The 21,152-nt window shown below is 42.9% G+C and overlaps 1 protein-coding gene across 1 annotated transcript in view; it reads left to right on the top strand.

Moving 5' to 3' along the window:
- Positions 1 to 19,790: 19,790 nt before the first annotated feature.
- LOC115541819 (voltage-gated potassium channel subunit beta-2) overlaps positions 19,791 to 21,152 on the top strand; it is a 34,674-nt gene continuing 33,312 nt past the window's right edge. The window contains exon 1 of the mRNA XM_030353722.1: positions 19,791 to 20,315. Within this exon, the coding sequence (XP_030209582.1) occupies positions 20,254 to 20,315 (62 nt within the window). The 5' untranslated portion in view covers positions 19,791 to 20,253. The remainder of the gene's footprint in view (positions 20,316 to 21,152) is intronic.

Below are 21,152 nucleotides of genomic sequence, written 5' to 3' on the forward strand. Positions count from 1 at the left end.
AAGAGTGAAGCCCCATTATGCTCTGAGTACGCCCTCCTCAGCACCCCTCTGTGGAGGCTGCACTGCTCCACTTCATTCCACACTAAAGACTGGATGGAAGAGGAGCCCAGGGGCCTACTAGAGGTTCTGTTAGAGGCCATGTTTAACACAGACTGAGGAGGGCTTCAAACCCTCAACCAGGAGCTCTGCAGAAATTCTCTGGCGAGGATGTCGACGCAGAAGGATTTGAAGACGATGCATTTGCTGATGGTTGAGGGTGTATTTTGTATTGAGTGATTTGAAAGACCACAGACTTTTATTTTATGTACAAGTTCTACAATTATTCTACAGCAGTACTCTATTTTCTTTCATACAATACTTCTACAGATAGTTCAATAATGCTTTTTTTTGTTTGCTTATTTTATCTAGTTTTGTAGTTTAATTTCCGATATCAAATAAGTTAAGTTGATTTAATTTGGTCAGTTCATTCCTTTGTGCACTGTTTGTTTGGCTGTTACATTTCACCTTTTTTAAACCATTCCGTTATTTACATATCAGTTTATTTCAGTTCAGTTCGCTGTCAACATTTGTCTTTATCAATGCTGTTTTTTGATGGATTGCAATAATCTTGTGTGTGATAAAGTAGGAGAATATATCATATAGCCTTATATGATTTTGGTTGGGAAAGCTGCCTTTATTGGGGTTGATGGTGTCTGAGAAACAATGTTGTAACAAGCTTTAAAGTGAGGAGCCAGAATCATTTTCGGACAGACTATTTCCCTTTTCCTCCCCCGTCTACCCATCTCCCTCTTTCCCTGACTGCCCTCGCTCCGTTCCCCCCACCCTCCCCCCTCCCCCCTGTTGGTCGGCAGAAGGGCAAGTGGGCACAGCTGGAGATGTGGGCTGTTTGTATTCATGAGGCTAGCGCTGCCGCGGCTAAATAAAAAGCTTCATTACATCGCTAAAGTGTTACTAATGATTCGTATACCTGGCGCCATGGCAGCTCCCCGAAAATCTGATCTGACACACTCAAATGGAAAATCTATTCTATGCCCCCCCCCCCCCCCCCCCACACACACACACACCAGCCAGGCAGCCGCTTCTCCTTGAACCCCCACCCCCCCCCCTATACATCCCATCATATAACCAATATTGACAATGATGTTGTTTGGCAATGTCCTACAGAGGCCTTTGCTCCCTGTGTCGCGACCCTGATAACTTAGCCTAATTTCAATCAGAACGGGGTCAAGCGTCGCTCGTCTGAGAGCTTAATGTGAGGGAGAACCAGGGGGAAAAGGTAATTCAAAATGCTTTTTACCTTCATTTTTTACTCCCAGCTTTTGGTTGATCATGCTCAACATGTTTGGTTTAAATATATTTTCGTCAATCCACATCGACTAATTATGTGTGGCTATTTTATGTGTTTATGTGCTATTTTGCTAGTTCATTTAAAGTATGGTGAACAATTGATAGATAACTGTTGTGTTATGCCGGCAATTGTTTTAGATTTTGAGATTCATGATATTCAGCCTTAGCACTTGTAGGATAGTCATTAATAAATATACAGATTAGACAAAAAGCAAAAAAAAAGTGAGTTTTATATAGATCAAAACAAACTACTTAAAATTAAAACTGATAAAAAAAATGTCCATTGGAACTGCCAGATTTATGTTCTATAAAACGTGGATTGTCTCAAACAACATCCTCAGACAAAAAAGATCCCAAACGTGAACGTTTATTCTTCCTCTATTCTTTTCTCTTTTTCATTTATTAGTCTGTTGTCAAATTCTCGTGATGAAATCCCTTACCGGAGAGTCACTTGTAAGAAGCTCTTTTGTTTGGGATCTAAGGAATCAAGTCAGACTACATCTCCCAAAATCCCCCCCTGTGTTTTGTAAGCCTCTATCTTCTAATTCAATTTCAACAAGCTCCTTCATTATATATGCCTGCATCCCCCCCCCCCCCTCTCACTCTCTCTTTCTTCCTCTCCGTCTCCCTTGACTGTGGATCAGTCGAACATTATTTGATTGTTTTTGTCTTTTTGTTCCACGTCTTTAGTCATTTTCGGAGGATGAGGGGAGAGGGATACTCTGGACATGTGGATAGATCTTCTGGGGGCCATTGTTGCTGCTTCAGTTTTGATTGAGGATGTTCACGTCCTTGGTCTTGTGTTTGGTTCCTATGTTTGCTCTCATGGGTTCTGCTGAGGTTATTGGTTCTTTCTGTTATGTCATGTGGGCCCACCCGGTACCAACTGCCATCCTAGAGCCATCGAAGGAGGCACCCATCAAACGTGTTCTCTCTGCCTCCTCTCTGTCCTCTGGGTATTTCTTTGTCCTGGGGCGTTTGAGGTTGAAGAGCCCCCTTTGAGAGTGTAATTGTGGTGAAGGGCTATTGCACTGACGCCGGTCTTGACTTGCCGTTCGTACCAGTGGCTTCGTGATACCAGAGCAAAACGGCCGTGACTGGCCTGGGACGCTTCCTCCACAGTGGGTCTTCAGCCAAGAGCCATTAGGGCTGTGGCTGTTGGGGATTAGACGGTACAATGGAGCGCTCTTAGGAACTCTACTGTTGGTTTATTTATTAACTTTGGCAGCGTGCCTCTTGGAGTTGTATGGGCCCTAGGAAACGAGCCGCTACATAGTACATTTTCAGATTAAGGCCTATTTTTATATATGCTTGTTTGTTTTAGCAAACAAACATTTGTCACTTTACAGCGCCATAATTATGTTTCTTATAATATTTTAATATCCAAACATGGTGTTTTTTTCTGTAAGTTGTATTGATGTGTATTCTGTGAAGCATCAATAACACAGAACAAAACTCCTTTTGTATTTATATATTTGGCGTGAATCAAATGGTGCATAAGTTCATCGTTCCATTGAGCCAAGACCATGCATTCGCATTCACTCATCAATTTTATGGCTAGAATTAAACAATCAATGGAGATCCTCCCAATGGAGATGATCCACATGAACAGCAGATTTCATGTAGATCATCTATCACTCCCTCTCTCCTTCAATCCATCTATCTACTCCTAAACCATCCTTTCATCCATCCATCCATTTGTGGGGTACCCCGGCTCCTACCCTCCAACACGGTATTACTAGGTGAGCGTGTCAGCATCAGCGGTTCATTCAGAAGCACCTCCGGCACCATTAGCATTAGCATCACCATAGCTTTGCTCCGACGGATTTCGCAAAAGCACCTGTACTAAAAAAATTACACAAAAAACCTATTCAGCTCTGTGCAGATCCACACCGAGACACAAAACCCCCTCTCCTTCTTCTTTTGTATTGTCCCTGTGAGCTTCCGCGTGCGCCGTGAATAATATCACAGCTCTAACCGACCCGCTTTCGGGACGAGGAGGCAATTACAGCGGGATTTCCGCGTACGGCGGAGCTCAGGATTACAAAAGCCTTTCTATCAGTGGCGGGGCGACCCCACCCTCGCTCCCTGGTTCTATCACGGAGCCTGCGGTGTCTCCAGCTGGGGCGAGGAACCCTCCAGACCTGGGAGGTAGATTTAATTTGAAGGATCAGGAAGCCTCAGTATAATGACTCGCGTCCGACGGCGCACCGGGAGAGCCGGTGTTGGAGACAGAGCGGGATTATCAGGGTTTGGCGACTCGATTTCACAACACAGGGGGACGGATTGACACGAGGGGGGCTGCGCTACGCACAAATATAACTGAAGAAGAAGAGCGGGGATGCGGATATGCTAATTACTGTTTCTGTCTGGAGGAGCTAACCTTGTCCGACCGACCATGCGCCGCGTCTCCAGACAGGATGTTCAGCGCTGAGTTTTAATAACATAAAGAATGACGTTGATCCTTGGTCACTATTTAATAGTTTTTTCGTTTGCTGGTTATTTCTTCGGTTGTTTGTTTGTCTTGCCTTTCTCAATTATTTTCTAACTCATTTTTTCCTCGTCTTTTTTTCTGTGTGTATATGGCTGGTCTTTCTTTCTCTTCCCAATTATCTCGGACGTGTGACCTTTGTGAATAAAAAGTGTCATCCTAGAAGTCCGATACTACTACACCGCGTTGGCGGCCTTGTTGTAAACCACAGAGCCACAAAACTCCACTCGGGTGAATCAGGGGATTTTTAGGCTGTGCGTGAGCAGGGAGATGAGCTTGGGTCCAGTTAAACGTGACATCATCACCATACCAGTCTGTCAGCGGGACTTTTAAAAGAAAACCTGGCTCACCACTGAGTCCCGAGCATCCCCCCAAAGTTCTCATCTCCTCTGCTTCCAAACAGCGCTTTGAGGTACTATAACTTCCCTGCTTGGGTAACCCACCCGCCCACTCCGGCCCCCCCGCCCACTCCGGCCCCCCCTCCCTCCCTCCCGCCTGCTCATGTTCTTCTGTCCCAGACGACCCAACACACACAGTCACCCCCACTTCCACCACCACCACCACCACCACTAGGGAATGCAGAGAATGCCCCAGTAAGCCCAGACATGGATGTGGTACGTCGGGGTTTGAGACCAGAGAGCAGAGCCCAGTACACTGGAGGTATGGAGGCCAAGGAACGGGGGTGGGAGGAGGGGGGAGATATGTTAGATCGGGGCGGGGGTGGAGGGCTACTTTCCCAGGGTCTTGACGGGCAGAACAGCTGAGATTCCTGCTGTACCCCCCCCCCTCCCCACTCCTCCAAACCCCCAAACGCAAACCCCAACTGCACTGCCCCCTTACCCCTTCACCCCCCTTCCCATGTCCCGTCGTGCCCTGATATCTCACTGCTCCTAGACAGATGTGTGTGTGTGTGTGTGTGTGTGTGTGTGTGTGTGTGTGTGTGTGTGTGTGTGTGTGAGTGCGTGAGTGTGTGTGTGTGTGTGTGTGTATGTCGGCAGAGGTGGGGGGGATCCGGATGGTGAGCCAGCTATTGATGTTGTGCCAGAACCAGAAGAGTTGTGTAATGAGAAAAGAAAAGAGGGGGCGTGTTGGTCCATCCAACTTCATCCAGGGCAGCTGCTCTCTCTCTCTCTCTCTCTCTCTCTCTCTCTCTCTCTCTCTCTCTCTCTCTCTCTCTCTCTCTCTCTCTCTCTCTCTCTCTCTCTCTCTCTCTCTCTCTCTCTCTTTCTCTCTCTCTCTCTCTCTCTCTCTCTCTCTCTCTCTCTCTCTCTCTCTCTCTCTCTCTCTCTCTCTCTCTCTCTATCTTTTGCTCTCTCGCTCTCTCACAGACACACAGTTTTGCAATGTCGCACCATCTATAAAACTTTCCTGTCTCTGATTCATTGTTTAATTGATGACCTATTACTGATGTTTGAGTTATCATGTAAATTGTTCTTGTCAGATATTCAATATCTGCACCGTAACCAAGACACATTCTTTCACATCCATTCCACTCTCCGATACCATAGAGCATGTGCACAACAACATTGTACACATGCTCACATGTACAGTCACAATATAACGTGAGGACACAGACCCCTTAATCCAGCGACAAGAACTGCTAATCAAGATGCATCTGTACAAAGTTCAACTGTACAAAGTTACTCCAACTGCACCTGCCCAAAGTTAAAATAATTCATGTTCAAGGTGTTGAGTGTGAATGGAGATCTTAGTGTTCATGATATGATAAAGAGCACTGTGGTTCCTTTGTAACCATTGTTATCCGAGTGTGAAGAGACCATCAAAGGTGCTCATCAATTCAGCAAAACAAAAGCAAGCTGTGATTCATATCTCGATCACAATAGATGAAGGAAGCGGAGGGATTATGTTACCTAACCAAATTATTTTTTGCTCACCGACACATCATTATGGAAGTGTATTCCAAACCTCCTGTCTACATTCTGCTCACATATTATCATGTAACGTGGTATAAATACAAAGGTGTTTAAAAAGTACTGAAAGTCATACTTTTGACTTTTGACAAAATACCGAAATCTTCATTGGTGGCTCTGGTAAAACTTCAGAACTTTGATCACTTGATTAAAGACGTGTACTATTTTTACATGCATAAATAGCTTGGCCAGTGGCTGAATAGGTTGTCATTCGATTGAAAAAGGATAATGGCAAAATTGTCTGTTCTTTAAGAAATTAATAATGGCAAATTGTGTGTGCATAATAGCAACTCACGTCACTCCCATTGTCTGTTTATAGTGCACAATTTATGATTTTTACAAACATCAGTTTATGATTGTCATTGTCTCATCCAACAGAGCTGTCAATGTTGGAGCACGAGCAGGCTGCAGTACACTAACTGACCAAAGGGTTCCGTAATGAGAAGGATTTTCTGACTCATACACGTAATCCATTAAAGTATGAAATGTATTGGTTCAAATGTACTTGAGAATCAAAAGTGCTAAAAGCACTAGCAAGTAGTAGTTAAAAGTAAATTTGCTGTTAATATCGTTACGGGTGTTCATCCACTGAAGGCACTACGGTTGGCAGATAAAGAGCAGGGGTTAATATTGCTGCTTTCGCTGTAGCTGACATACTGTTGTGATTTTTCCGCAAATGTTATTTGGGCCATGTGGGCTTGATGCGGATCTCGCTGACTTGTCAGTGAGATCAGTTATTTGCATGCAAACGTAACATTCTAAAAGGTAATAAATCCTGTAAGGATAATCTGACTACTGCTGCAGGACTGATGTTTTAGCTCCATGTTGGACAGCTCGACATGTTTTGTGCTCAGAATTCTGTGAATTACATTACCTTTGGGACATGTCCTGATGGTCACAGCTCATGGCAGTTTTGTTCTACTTCTTTTGAAGCTAGTACCCTCATTGAGCGTTATAATGATCTATGTTCTTTGTATGAAATACAGGGCACGACGTGTTCTTTCACTGTAACTGTCTGAGAAGCTTAACCATCTCTCAGACGCAGACAACAACATTGACAGTTGGTGTCTCTTCGCCGTGATGCAGGGGGGGGGGGGGGGACATAGCAATTGCATTGCTATGTTCAAGATCATAGAAGTCATACTCAATTGTTTAAAAGATAGACAATACGATATGGGCTCACTGACACAGGGAATTATTTGATCAAATTTTCCCGCTGTCATCCTAACTAACCTTGCTTACCTTTAACCTTAAACTCTTTTAAATCAAAGCTGCACCTTAGTTTAAATGTAATGCCTTAGCTTAGCAGGGGAATGTTTGTAAAACAGACCCTACATCTCATCAAACAATAAACAAGGGAGCAAGAAGAGACTTTATTTTCTTTACTTTAAAAAAGGACAGGTGTCTGGAAGGCTCTTTCGGCCCCAAAATATGTGACCAGCCAAACTTTGCAAAGGGCGATTTCGGACAGCCAACAGCTGGTCTGGTTGCCATGCCTATACAGCTGGGGCGAAGGATGATGTCATCATTGCACAGCTGCGCTCTTAAGACCACAGTGATATTCTGTTTGAGTCAACATCGCCTCATACGTTGAAACTTGACGATCGTGATTCATAAATTCATAAATCTGGAATACTGTAGTGAAATCCAAGTTCCAAGAAATGCCAATAAACAAACAATTCCAAGTTCACAGAAAGCCCACGGGTACCATTGGTATTTGTGTGTTTCTGTACAGGGCATAGGTCACAGAAACGACTGCAGTGCAGGTGGTGATTGAACCCTCCAAGTTTGAAACTGTAGCTTCACCTACTCCGAGCACTGCGTCTATTTAATAACTCATAGCTGCTGCCATCACTTCGTCTCTACTATATCACAGTGTTAAAAACAAGCCAAGTTCACCTTAGCACACTGTGATGTAAACAGTTCTTGCATCACAGAGCAAAATCATGGATTTAACTTGGTATTAACGGTATATGATTTGATAGTCGCTATCGATATAGATATTAGATTCTCAAAAACAAATGTTTCCCACAATATCAAAAATATTAAAACCAAACCAGGTCATTTAAATGAGACGTCAAATGCATTACATCACTATCTTTTGACAATTTGATTATTAATTAGCAACAGTGTAGCAGTTAATCTAATGTGTTTGATGGATTTGATCCTTTAGGCATCAGGAAATGTATAAATGCATGCCTTGCGATGGTGAGTCATATTGTGCTGAAAATCATCTGTTGTTGCCAACATGACTGGATGTCCTGGCATTCACCGGCTATCAGCTTCCTACTTCCTTCTCAAGGTCCCTTCCCTTTGGGGAACGGGGAGTTGTCCCTTTTCCCTAAGAGAGCTTAGAGTTAGGGGCTGTTGGTCTGATGTTGGCCTGTGATGCCCTTTGAGACTGTAACTGTGATCAACGGCTGTACAAACACAATTACTTGACTATTCAGGAGCATATTGTTTAGACACTTATCTTCTTGTCAGAATAAAAGGAAACTAATACAAAACGATATGAATAGACAATAAAACATTCATAGTGGAGGTCTATGTTCGTGTTATTGAGTCCCCCTCCTCTCGTCCTCGACCGTGTTCATAAAGATGACCACGATCGACTGAGCATACTAGGCAAAAGGTGTCAACATGGCGTTGGGGGCCTGGCCCCTCTGGGTTCCTCGTGTCTGAGTTCTCCTAACTTCAGAGCGTTATTAGGAGAGGCCAAGCCGAGGGCTTGTTCTCTAGAAGGTGTTAATGAGCTGAACGTGTTCCAACAAGAACCACAACTGCTAGGGAAGGACGTCGTGTCCATTCACATCAGGGATGCTTCTCTGTGTGTTCCGTTCAGGTACATAGCCGTCCAGGCTGTCTCTACAACATGTGCGTGTAGTGTTGTGGGTTGGGTGTTCAAAGGTTCTAGGTTTGATCCCTTATGCCTGAAGTCTACCTTTAGGCATACTTCAGCAAGATACTGATACCTACTCAGAAATGACATTTACAGAAGAATGAACTGTGTCAGTTGTCATTTCTCAGACACTTTTCGGTGAGTTGGATTCCCTCACACAGTTTAAACTGTTGTTTTCAAGGGGCGTCACTTTGTGTGACTTTGTGTTGAAAAATGGCGGGTTAGTAAGGGCTTGGACTGATAGTTTTTAAGCGGTCAGAGAAGTAAATAACGGGGTGACAGAGTTGCATAACGGCACATCACGTGGCCACTTTTCTATGGTTTATCCTATATTTAGAATAAATCGGGTTTCTTAAAATGTATTGGACAACAATTCAGTTTTTTCCACTTAAACAAATTATAAAATTACTTTAAAAGGTAAACCTAGTTGTTTTTAATTTACATGTATTCATTGAGCAATGCCTCTGTGGATATTTTAAGCTATCTTAACATGTCCAGTCTTACCTCTGATTAATAATGTTGATGGCGTAAAATCACATGTAAGATGAATTAATCATAGAAATACATATTACTCACTGTCTGATATTGAGAATGAGATAGACATATTTTTGCAATATATGTACTCTAAATTTGTGCAGGAATTTTGCTTATTTACTAAAAAACTCAGAAAGATAGAATGATTATCTCAATAGTCATAGTCATGATGCAGAAAAATGATATTCCTACAACGTTTCTGGTTGTCTTAATTACAGTATAGGGAATGCTGCCCTCCATTGGAACATAGTCGGTACTGCATAATTAAAGGATTGAACGCTTACACAGCGTACTTAACTCTTGATTTAATCAGGTTTTAATGAGATATGTCTCATTGTATATATTACATCTGCAAGAAATGTGACATTTAACATACATCAGAATTCACTAAAACAATTTCATCCCATCTACCTCTTTAAACTGTGCTCTTGAAGGTTAGGTATGGCTTATAGTTTTAGATGTGAACGATTCTTCATCATAATGTGAAACCAAAGACATCCTAGTTACATCTCACTGTTTGTATTGGGGGATCCTTTACACTTCATTAGAAATTCACAAGTCAGAAGAGACACTTGAGGATGAACTGTTAATCCCTAACAAGGCTCAGTTCAGAAGAGCGTTTGCTTTTCCATAATTTTACAACCCACTCATCCATTACACACGACAATGTTTAAAAAGGTTTATGAAGCTATATGTCTAATTATCTATTTTTGATTATGCAAGCAATTCTATTTTTGATTATGCAAGCAATTCCGAGCTAGAAGTCAACCAAGTCGATCAGACCTGCAGTTTGATCCACTTCTAGATCAATTTAAGAGGTTTACCCCCAAAACACTGGACTGCATCAAACCGAAACACACATGAGATGAGGCAGGCAGACAGACATAAATGTAGACAGATACACAGACAGATGGACACACAGAGAAGCATATGGTTAGTTGATACAAAACAAGAGGTCTGAATTTATCATAATTTTCCCTTTCATAGAAGGAGCATTCAGGATTGTTTTGTTACAGAAGTTGAAGTTAAATACACAAAGTACTGATCCAAGCTTTTGTTCCTCTTGGTTCTGAATTGACAAGCTTTTTCTTTGCATTGTGGGAAACAAAGACACCTCGTTGGGGAAGAGAAAGTCTGCATATTTCAGAGGAAGTGTGGAGCAGTGTGTTTCGTTCAGCTCAGCTCAAACAGAACCAGCATTGTCAGGGTATCCCTCTTCACCTAATCCCCGCTCGTACCCAGGTACCCGGTTTACAAGCAGGTTTAATAAGCATCCCCTCGTTAGCAGCCAATGCGCCATAAGCTCATTCGGTTCTCAATTTAAAATAAATAAGTCACCCGAAAGAAAGGGAATGTGTGATTAGGAGAGGGGTGGATGTTTTAATGCTAGCAGACACAAACGGCCCAATTTTGTAATTTGGGTAGCTTCCAACATTGCTTGGTGGGTTTTTAGACGAGAGGTAAGTAGGCTGACAGGAACCAAACTAAACCTCTGTTTAATCTGTTGTTTAGCTATTGAAATAGTGATTCCACTCCTGAAACAAAATGCACTTTCATTCTGTCCAAGTGTATTAATACTGTGAATTTAAGCTCTATTCAAACTCATATGATGTTGGTGCTTTACAATATGTGTTACCGGCATACACTAACTGACACCGTTGCTCAGAAGATTTCTGTTAATGTATGTAACATGGTCAAATACTGATTTGGCTGGTTTGTTTCCTATCCTGAACAGACATGGTCTTTCGTGGCCTGTGGCCAAAGAATTATCAGGAGCCGTCTAGGGAACAGCTCTGATTGGCTAACGACTCAATCGAATGATTGGCTAGACTTTTCGAGTGATGGGATTGCCTGTTTTTTTTCCGAGCGATTTGATAGGCTAGGGTTTTTGAGCTACCGGGTTGGCTAGAGTTTTTGTGGAGATCTGGTAGGCTGGGGTTTTCGAGCAATGGGAATGCGTGGGTTTTTTGAGCGATCTGGTTGCCTGGGATTTTCGAGCAATCTGATTGGCAGGGATTTTCGAGCGATGGGATTGCCAGTTTATTTTTCGAGCATTCAGATTGGCTAAGGTATTCAAGCGACCGGATTGGCTGGTGTTTTAGATCGATCTGATTTGTGTTAATTTGAGCGACCTGGTAGGCCTGTATTTACTAGCAGGGGATAAATTAAATTTCTCTTATAATGCAGAAAGCTATTTTGCAATGGCAGAGTTGGTGTGTGAGCATACAATAAAAGGCTTGTCTTTGTAGATGGGATTAGTTTAGTTTTCTTTTGAAATAGTGTTTAAAATGCCATTCTGAATTGACTTATTTAACCATCATTAAGTGCTCCATTAATGAGTAGATTTAATAATCGTTTATTAAAGTCTTTAAGTTATTTTAAACATTCCTTACTTCTTTCCGCGGCACAATTTGTCCCCCATGCGATGGAATATTTATAGCTGTTAAATACTGCTCTCTTGTGGCCATTCGTCCAATGCGCAACATTGAAGCGGAGTCGCCTAACTACTGCTCAAATTATTCAATTCAGTCTATGTGTTCAATGCAAACATAAATTGCCGCATGGTGCACCAATTTGGGCTAATGTACCTTGTACTAGAAAAGCACTGTAGGCTATATCTTAATGCCTTTCCCTTGACCATAATTTGTAATAAACTCTGTAGGCATCTCATCTAGTTCCTTTGGGTTAGGAAGTAAACTAACGGCAAAACACTCATGACCAAGCGTTGTATATTAGCATATATTAACGTTAGCAAAATAAAGTAGACATACTATTAATATTCTGACAAGCATCTTAATCAAAACAGTTTTTTGTGATAGCTGTAAGTGAATCAGCACCTTGGACAGTGGCAATCTCATTGTCGGTCTTTGCATAGATCCACACATGAACTCAATGAGGTAAGGTTATTGACTAGATATGAATATTCATGATAGGTTTGCACATATTTAACACTGTTTACGTTAGCAGTTCATGTCGTTAGGTAGGCCCGCTGTCTATAAAGTACAAATGTACATTTCACTTTCCTTTGGGGCAAAGTCCCAGTAAACATGTTATCCGACACCCCAACAGAAACTGGACCCTTGCTAAAACAAAAAGAACAAATAGATTTATAAAGTGTCCTTCAAAAAGGCATTGCCCATTTCTGTCGGCAATGGTCATGCCTTTGAGAAATGCTAGGTGGCAGTTATCCTGGGGTTGTGGAAACCAAAAAAACTCACTGAACTTACTTTAACTTTCAGCCTCCGAGCTCAAATGAGGACTGGCCCAGTGGGGTTTGGACGTTGATGACAGAGGTTTTTTTTAGGTGTGTGTTGTTGAGTTTTATGTCTATATTTGCAGTGTGAGTCAGGTTAGAAAGTAAGTCATTACACTATATGATCTTTTGAGTTAGTCAGTTCACATTTCTTTGAAAAGACAAAGAACTGACTTGTTATCCATTTAACATTCAAAGATTCTTATCTGTGTGACAGGTATAGGCCTATAGGCTAAGTGGTAGACTGTTTCACCAGCAATTAAAATGGGACGACTAAACATGAATAAGTGTGTGTGTGTGTGTGTGTGTGTGTGTGTGTGTGTGTGTGTGTGTGTGTGTGTGTGTGTGTGTGTGTGTGTGTGTGTGTGTGTGTGTGTGTGTGTGTGTGCGCGCACACACACGCACGCGCACAGGTGTGTGTGTGTGTGTGTGTGTGTGTGTGTGTGTGTGTGTGTGTGTGTGTGTGTGTGTGTGTGTGTGTGTGTGTGTGTGTGTGTGTGTGTGTGTGTGTGTGTGTGTGTTCTTGCTTGCGTGCGTGCGCGCACTGTTCAGGTCAAATGTCGCTGCATTATAAGCATTTCCACGTGCCTACAACTTGCCTGAAGCAAAGAGCGAGCACTTTCTTCTCCATTGACTCACATTCACGCTCACTCATTCTGCTCTCCTTCATTGCATCTGTGCATATGCTCTCTATGCTTGAATGCTTCTATGCTCTTTCTATTATAGCCTACTATCACAACCACCCCCTCACGCCACACACATACATTCCAAATATAATAGGCCTACTCACTGAACGCTATGCTCCTCCGCTCACCCGATCTATAGCGTCAAGCAGCCAGAGGCGTCATTCAGCGGACAACTCCTCATCTCCCCCATCTCCCCCTCTACCCATCTCCTCCTCGAGCCTTCAACATTTATTTCATCCAACTGTCACTCAGAAGAGATCGGGCAACTCCAATCGCTCAGCCGGTTCCACTGTTTTGACCCAAGAGCCGACCAGCGCATCCTTCGACCAGAGGATATAGGTGGGTGTTTTCAATTTGGTCATCGTCTCTGTCTTGAACAAAAGTATCGTATTTAATCGTCTGTTTGTCTCAGCGCACAGATAAGTGAACAGGGAAGAGGTATGCTGCAGGTAGCCATGGGCTGAGGTAGCGATGGGCTGAGGTAGGACGCTGCAGGTAGCGGTGGGCTGAGGAAGCGATGGACTGAGGTAGAGAAGGGCTGACTTCGGATGCTGCAGGTAGACTGAGGTAGCGGACGGGTTGAGGTAACGGTGGGCTGATAGCGGTGGGCTGAGGTAGCGTGGCTGCAGGTAGCGGTGGGCTGAGGTAGCGGTGGGCTGAGGAGACGGTGGGCTGAGGTAACGGTGGGCCGAGGTAGCCTTGGGCTGAGGACGGTAACGGTAGGCTGAGGTAACGGTGGGCTGAGGTAGCGGTAGACTGAGGTAGCGGTGGGCTGAGGTAGCGCTGGGCTGAGGTAACGGTAGGCTGAGGATGCGGTTGGCTGAGTTAGCGGTGGGCTGAGGTAGCGATGGGGAGAAATAATAATGTAGCTTTTAGCTTTTTTTCTTAACTCGAGAGCGCTACTTGTATCTTTGGAGGCTTGTCATTTTGCTTTCGATTTTTGAAAATGTGAAACAAACCTTATAGTGACTTGGTGACGTTTCAACTTCTTCAAGCGCTTTTATCTGAAGATTTATCATGGGTTTATTATATAAATATATTTTTTTAATAACTTCATGAAAAGTTGAAAGTTGTTTCCTTGTTTAGCAATTTGACGAATCTGCTGTTTCAGCAGCACACGTGCAGCTAGTAGAAGCTAAACTCGGACATCATCGGGGGTCGTCGAAGATTATAGTGTCATCGAATAAATGCCCAGTCGAAATGATTGTGGAGATAACGTTTTCTAGCAACTTTGTTTAATTTATTTCCTTCAAAACATTGTTTGAGAGTGTTTTTTTCATTTGCAGTCAAGAGATTAGGCTACTTGTTGGCTAACACACTAGCTCTCAGGCGGTCACGTGGTGTGAAATCCTTCACCTATTTTTTATACTGAAATAAGAAACAGGAGTAAAGACTTATGTTTTTTCCAGTCTCTGCCAACAGGTTCATTAACATTCCACTCTGCTACGGAAGTGGGTTTCTATTTTATTCTCCGATGTCACAACGTAGGGACATCGCAGCCTTGTTTTTGTGTGGATGCTGATGGTGGCTTCCGAGAGAGTTAGCCATCCGACACTTATAGTAGGCTACAACGCCACGATGTGTGTAGATATGGAAGCTCCGTCTCCGCAGTATTGATTTTGATGTTCCCCTCCACGATGGGTCAGGCTTACCGGACATTTATAGTTTAATGTAATGTGTGTGGCACATTAAACATACACCATCGCTCATTAGATCTCTCATACACAACGACAGTAATAAAAAAAAGTATGGCAAGATTGCCGTGCGTCATAACCATGAGGATGACACACGACACACGACCCACACCCAAACTCCTTCCTAGAACTCTCAGCCAAAACCCATTCTTTCAAATCTGTAAGTGCTCAAATTCAAGCTGAAACAGTGAACTAAATTAGACTTTAAATATTCCTCTCTATCTCTTAAAGTTTTACCCCACTGGAACTTCAACACTACAGAGAGAGATAACGGCTCATATCTCGATGTCTTTCGTTTTCTTTATCACTAACATCTTATCTCCAAGGCGTTTTACAGGCCGCTCCAAGCAGATGTATTCAAAGATCTGTGGCTAAATATATCCCGTGTCATTCCCTCCATAACCACTGATACTGTCTCCTCCCTCCGGGCGAACAGTCCGTTCCCTGACCAATTGATTTGGTCCCACACAGTTTGTAAAGGATGAGGAGGAGGTTGTGATGTTAAGAAGCTTCCGGAATCCGTGAGTAGAAGTATACAGTGTTGGTGTTCTGTCAGGGGGAAGCAAGAGGGCCCCTAGGTCTTCATCAGCTTCTTACCCTCCCACACAAAATACTTTCATGCACACATCATTCAACGCTACATACACATACAATACGACATACATACACAACATAGAGTGCCTACACATAATGAGTCAGTAAATATGTTGCATCGTGGACCTGCAACTATATGAAGCTGCATTGCATCGATAAGGTGATGTATGACTAAGAAAAGTGTGACTTTTTGATTGACTAGGCCAGGGCAACCTCGTTTCTAAAGCTGCAATGGGAAACAAACTGTTTGTTCTTATAGCCAAAACATAATTGAGGTTTCATTCTTTCTTGCTTTCTTTCTTTCAACCACATCTCTCCTTCCCTGTCTGTGGTGGGGAGGATGACTTTGAGGATGAGAGGTAATAGGAGCCAAGGGATTTTACCTTGAACGTCCCTTTCTCTCTGTCTCTCTCTCTCGCTCGCTCAAAGAAAATGCTGCAGGATTGTGTCTGGCTTACAGCTACAGCAATTGTGTTTTGTCAACACAATAGATGTCTTTGCAATACAATTTCCCTCATTGAAATAGAAAAACCAAACTAATTTGTTTATCAGTTCTAGGGCGGTTAATGATTACAGGCCTAATTCAAAAACCACCCTTGATGCACACATGCTTCCTGTTGACTTCTTTATAACCATGTCATCACCATGACTAGCATTGATTGTTTGACAGTTTACAGCCTTACTATTAGAAGACTTTAAAATTGTCCCTTTAAAGTTATTTATATTTATTGGGAAAATGAAAGGTGGCTGTAAGCTGTTTATTGGACCTGATAGGCTGAAAGGAGAAGGTTTCCATGCAGCTAAGACAAAGGTTGGAAAATGTTCTGTTGGTTCTGTCTTAACTAACACACCTATATTGAAATGTATCCATTGAAGCAAAGCTTATTTGTCATAGATTTTTTTATCGTTGATTCTTGCCCTCTCCATAGCCCACAACAGCTCGTTCTGATATCATGAACATGCAGTCGATTGATATAGAACTCTTTGTATGAAGATGAGCTCTTTGCCCCTCGATAAGCTGATGGTAGAGGGGCTGTATTGTATTTCACCCTGCCTCCTGTCATTCTCTTGAACTTGAGCCATGTTGTTGATGTGTTACATCTATTATAATAGTGCTTAACAAGCCAATAGGTTCTCACATATTCACTGCAGGTTTCTAACTTCAACAAGATATATTAACTATTCTCAAAACGACTTAATAAACAAGGGCAGGTCAGGGCATCTCTAACCAAATAGCTTTGAGCTTGGCAACATACTCAGGAATACTTTTGACTCTCCCCTCTGGAATGACCAGATGCTCTTTTAAGGACTTTTAAAGGACCCCTAACATTATATCCAAATACAAGGTTCGCGGGACTAAAACCTAATGACTCCTATACAACTTTGCAGGCACGAACAAAGCAAGAACACTGTCATCCCAATCCTTGTGTGAGTAATTGCAGTGTTTGCGTAACACTGATTTCATGGTCTGATGAAATTTTTCTAGTGTCCCTTAGCTTTTAGGATGGTTAAGGACTCAATGTTTCTTTGGTGATGCCTTATGTTTAAGGACGTGGGCAAATACCCAGAACTTTAAATTGGTGTCCTGATCGGTTTAAACCACTCTTGGCAAAGTCAAAAGTCAGCAGGCTGGGTCTGACTTTTGGACCTGGTCATAACAGCATCAGCAAACTTCCCCGTGACCAGAAATTTGTCAATAAATTCAAGACCGAATTTCTTCGACTGAGCCCTTGTAGCCAATTCACAGGCCTATCGGTTATAAGTAACAGAAATGTACAGAAATGTAAACCATGTTGTAAAGTGTCCAGCAGCTATACTAGTCTGTTGTGTGGAAATGGCCCCCTCTGCTGGAGCTTCATACTAATAAACTAAAATGTGGGCACTTTATATCTCCTTTTACAATTTGTGAGCATGGCCAGGAATTCCTTTCATCTAGACTTTAATATTCCTCTAAGATATGCCTTTAATATTTAATACATCTTCCCTTCTAAGAGTATGTATGTGTGTGTGTGTGTGTGTGTGTGTGTGTGTGTGTGTGTGTGTGTGTGTGTGTGTGTGTGTGTGTGTGTGTGTGTGTGTGTGTCTGTGTGTCTGTGTGTGTGTGTGTGTGTGTGTGTATGTATGTATGTAAACAATACAGCTTTAAAGAGCAAGTTTTAAATCCAACAATAGGATAAACATAGTCATACACATCTGCATTATAGGAAATTAGGTTATGTTGTAAGTAATCTGCTATTTAAAAAGAGAAAGTTAGTTGCAAATAATTTCTTAGCAGACGACAAGTGTATTGATGTGTTCAGAGATGAGTAGGCTATTTACCTTTGCTTGCCATGTGTGAAATGGTGATATATGCGAGCTAGCGTGGTAAGCTTGACCTTTCTGGCTAGCTTGCTTCTGGACTTCAAAAGAAAAGGTGTGGACTGACATTTTAAAGTTTAAAGTGACATTAAGTCTGTTGTCATGACAGTAGCCTTGTCCTACCATTATAACCAAGAGTTTTAAGGGGAACATTTCTCTGGTCTCTGTTCTTTGTTCTGTCTATTAAATATGTATCGGCCCTTTCTTTGAGAGTGTGAGTAGGACCAAGAAGAAAGAGAGAGAACAGGGAAGACACAGAGAGAAATGGAGAAGATGGCAAAAGAAAGAGATATTACAGAGATAGTGAACGCTAGACCACAGAGAAAGAGCAAAGACAGACTGAGACGGGGAGACAGAGATGGAGAGAGATGGAAAGAGAAGACGGCGAAAGAAGGATTCATAGTGAGATTCAGAGCAAGCGAAGGAAAGAAATAGAGAGATGGATAGAGACAGAGACAGAGAGAGACAACGAGAAAGTGAGTGAGAGACAGAAAGAGAGACATTAACAGCAGACATCTTTGCCCCCAGGTCTCATGTATCCTGAATCCAACATGGAGTCCCCGGCCCGTTTCTCCAGCAAACAGCATGCGTCTCCAGGCATCTACAGGTAGAGACCACACCCCAAAATATGGCAGACAATCCTGTAACAGTGTTGTCCTCCATCGGCCAGAATGTGACCTACAAAACAACACAGGAAATACATGCCAGTACATTCAATTGAGAAATAAAATGTGTTGGGGCACATGATAGTCGATAGATAGATTTGGGATTATTTTCATTTGTTATGTACATAGACGGTAAACATTAATGTTGTGGTTGCATGACAAAATGGTCGGGTACAATCTTTTGAACATATGAACATTTTCCATTCAGATTTCCTATTTGCTATTGGGTAATAGCTTTCTCTCCTAAGCAGGTATCGTAACTTACTACCCATTTTTTTTTTTACTAATAGTTACTAACTTTATCATAAGTAAAAGGCTTCACTGTATTGTCATTTAATTTCCCTGGTGTTTTCATACTTCCTTTCCATCTAAGCAACTGAAGGTAAGATCCATGTCTTACTTGAGTCTCTCTTCCTTCTCTCTCCAGTGCATGCTATGGCAGTCCCAGAAAACAACTGCAGTTTTACAGGTAACCACATCCTCTTGGAATATTTCCTCTCTGCAAACAGATCTAATACCCATGCCCTCCACTTCACCTGAGGTCATAGATCTGTGTGGTCCTTGACCTGGGGTACCGCGGTCAGTCATATTCCACAGATTTGGTCTAGAACTAGTTTTGTGGAGCTGGATTTGTCATACTAGTTGTGTTTAACTAGTGGTGGCTGTTATTCTATCTAGATGTGGCTGGAGAATGTTCTTCCCTGAATTATAGATGAGACTGTTTTGAAGAGGACATTTTGGGAGGCTGAATTGTTGAGCATTATGCAATGGTGTTGTTTTGGACCATGACCTGGTAGAAAGTGCACATGTGATGCCTTCGTTGCATTGAAGAGTGAAAGCTAGCATTACACAGCTCGCATGGGAAAGGATTGAGTCCCCTGTGGATATAATGGAATGTACATTTTCCCTATGAAAATAGTGAAATTAAGCTTTTCGGTAAACATCGTTTATATTTTCCTGGGACCTCACCGTTGGACTTGAAAAAAGAAATCGAATTACTTCACTACTAGTGAACGAAAACATGAAATATTTCTGAATGTTTCCATTTTGATCTTGTTGTTGTCGTATGCAGAGCAAGAATATTTGTGTTTTACACACACAGACACACACTCACTCACACAGACACACAGACACACACAGACACACACAGACACACACACACACACAAACACACACATGCACCGGGCCGGACAAGTAGTAGAACGAAGAGCTTTTAGCATTCTTTCTGCTGTTTCAGACAATCAGAAGCTTTTAGTGTGCCAACGTGAAGCTAAATAATTTACTTGTGGGATTATACACTGGGCTTTGCTGCTGCCGCACTGGCAGTGCTGAGCAGAAGCAGGGCTGTCATCATCGAGGCTGGAGGGTGGGGGTGACGTCGAGCAGACTTCCAGTACAGGCCTTGTCATAGAGTAGGAGGAGACCGCCGTCGACAACAACACTTCCTCTGTGGTCTGGGATTCCTAGCACTAGTCCGGGATTCTGCAGAAGTGGAAGAGGATGTAGACAAGGTGAGGTGGCTAGAGGTGATGTAGAGAGAAGTCTTCGCTTTGTCACAAAGTAGGAGACATCTGTCAATAGTTGGACCTCTTTGGTGGTTTTGGATTTTTCTCACGGGTCCAGGAGTAATCTCGGGGGTCCAGGGTGGTAGTCAGTGGTCCTGGAGTCTTCTCAGTGGTCCAGGGTGGTTGTCATCACTGGTCCTGGAGTTTTCTCAGTGGTCCACCCTGGGCCCGAGAACGGGTCAAGCTAGACTTTGGTTCCTGTCGTTACCTTGGGCCCGTTGGGCACCGCGTCCACCATGAGCAGCGTGGTCCAGAACCCGTACATCAGCCGCACGCCAAACAGCCGGGTGAGTAGACGGTGGAACGCGGTGGCGCCCAAGCAAGCGGGGCATGCAGGGAGGTGGGGGGGGGGGGGGGGGGGGCGACCTTGCATGCACAACCACTGGTGGTCATCCTCAGGAGCAGTGTAACGTATAGTGTTGTCACCAGGGTCTGGTGCGGGGCCGAGAGTCTTGCCGAGGTACTCCGGCACATAAAACGGCGGTTCTCGGTTTGTTTTGTTATCCTCACCTTTCTCTCCTCTTGAATCCCTTTTCTCTCACCGGGGAAACAGTGGAGTATGTGTGTCATCTCCAGCAACGAGACAGCGGGGATGGAGACTGGTGAAATATTAAATAGTTTGGCTGTACACTCTCTGTCTCTCTTTCTCTCTCTTTTAGGTGGTACCAGGCAGTTAAGGAATGTAGGGGAAAGAAAAGATCAGGCTTTGGTGAAGGAGGAAGGAGAACATGGTAGCTAGCTGTTTAAAAGGATGAACCGCATGTGTACGAATTCAGGGTTTGGACGGCTCTTGGAGTGGAAGGATGAGAGCTTGTGTTTCTGAATTTTAAATGAAGTGCCATAACTAATGGTGCATGTGATATTGCTTAGAGCTTTCATGTTGGCATTGAATAATTATATATGTATAGTTAGATAATGGAAGCCTTAATAAAGAGACATTCAGTTCAGGAATAAGGCATTTGTTTTAGTCAAAGATTAGATCGCTTTTTTGGTTTGATTATCGGATTTCTTATCTGTTTCTTTTAAAATCCTTTGATTTGGCAAGGCTTTGGCTGTACAGATAGGAAATGTCCATATGTGGAATCTGTGTTACATGTAGATCACATTTAAGATGTCGCCTCAAGTACAACCTTCT

Source organism: Gadus morhua, chromosome 1 (genome assembly GCF_902167405.1).
Source record: "Gadus morhua chromosome 1, gadMor3.0, whole genome shotgun sequence".
Classification (NCBI taxonomy): Eukaryota; Metazoa; Chordata; class Actinopteri; order Gadiformes; family Gadidae; genus Gadus; species Gadus morhua.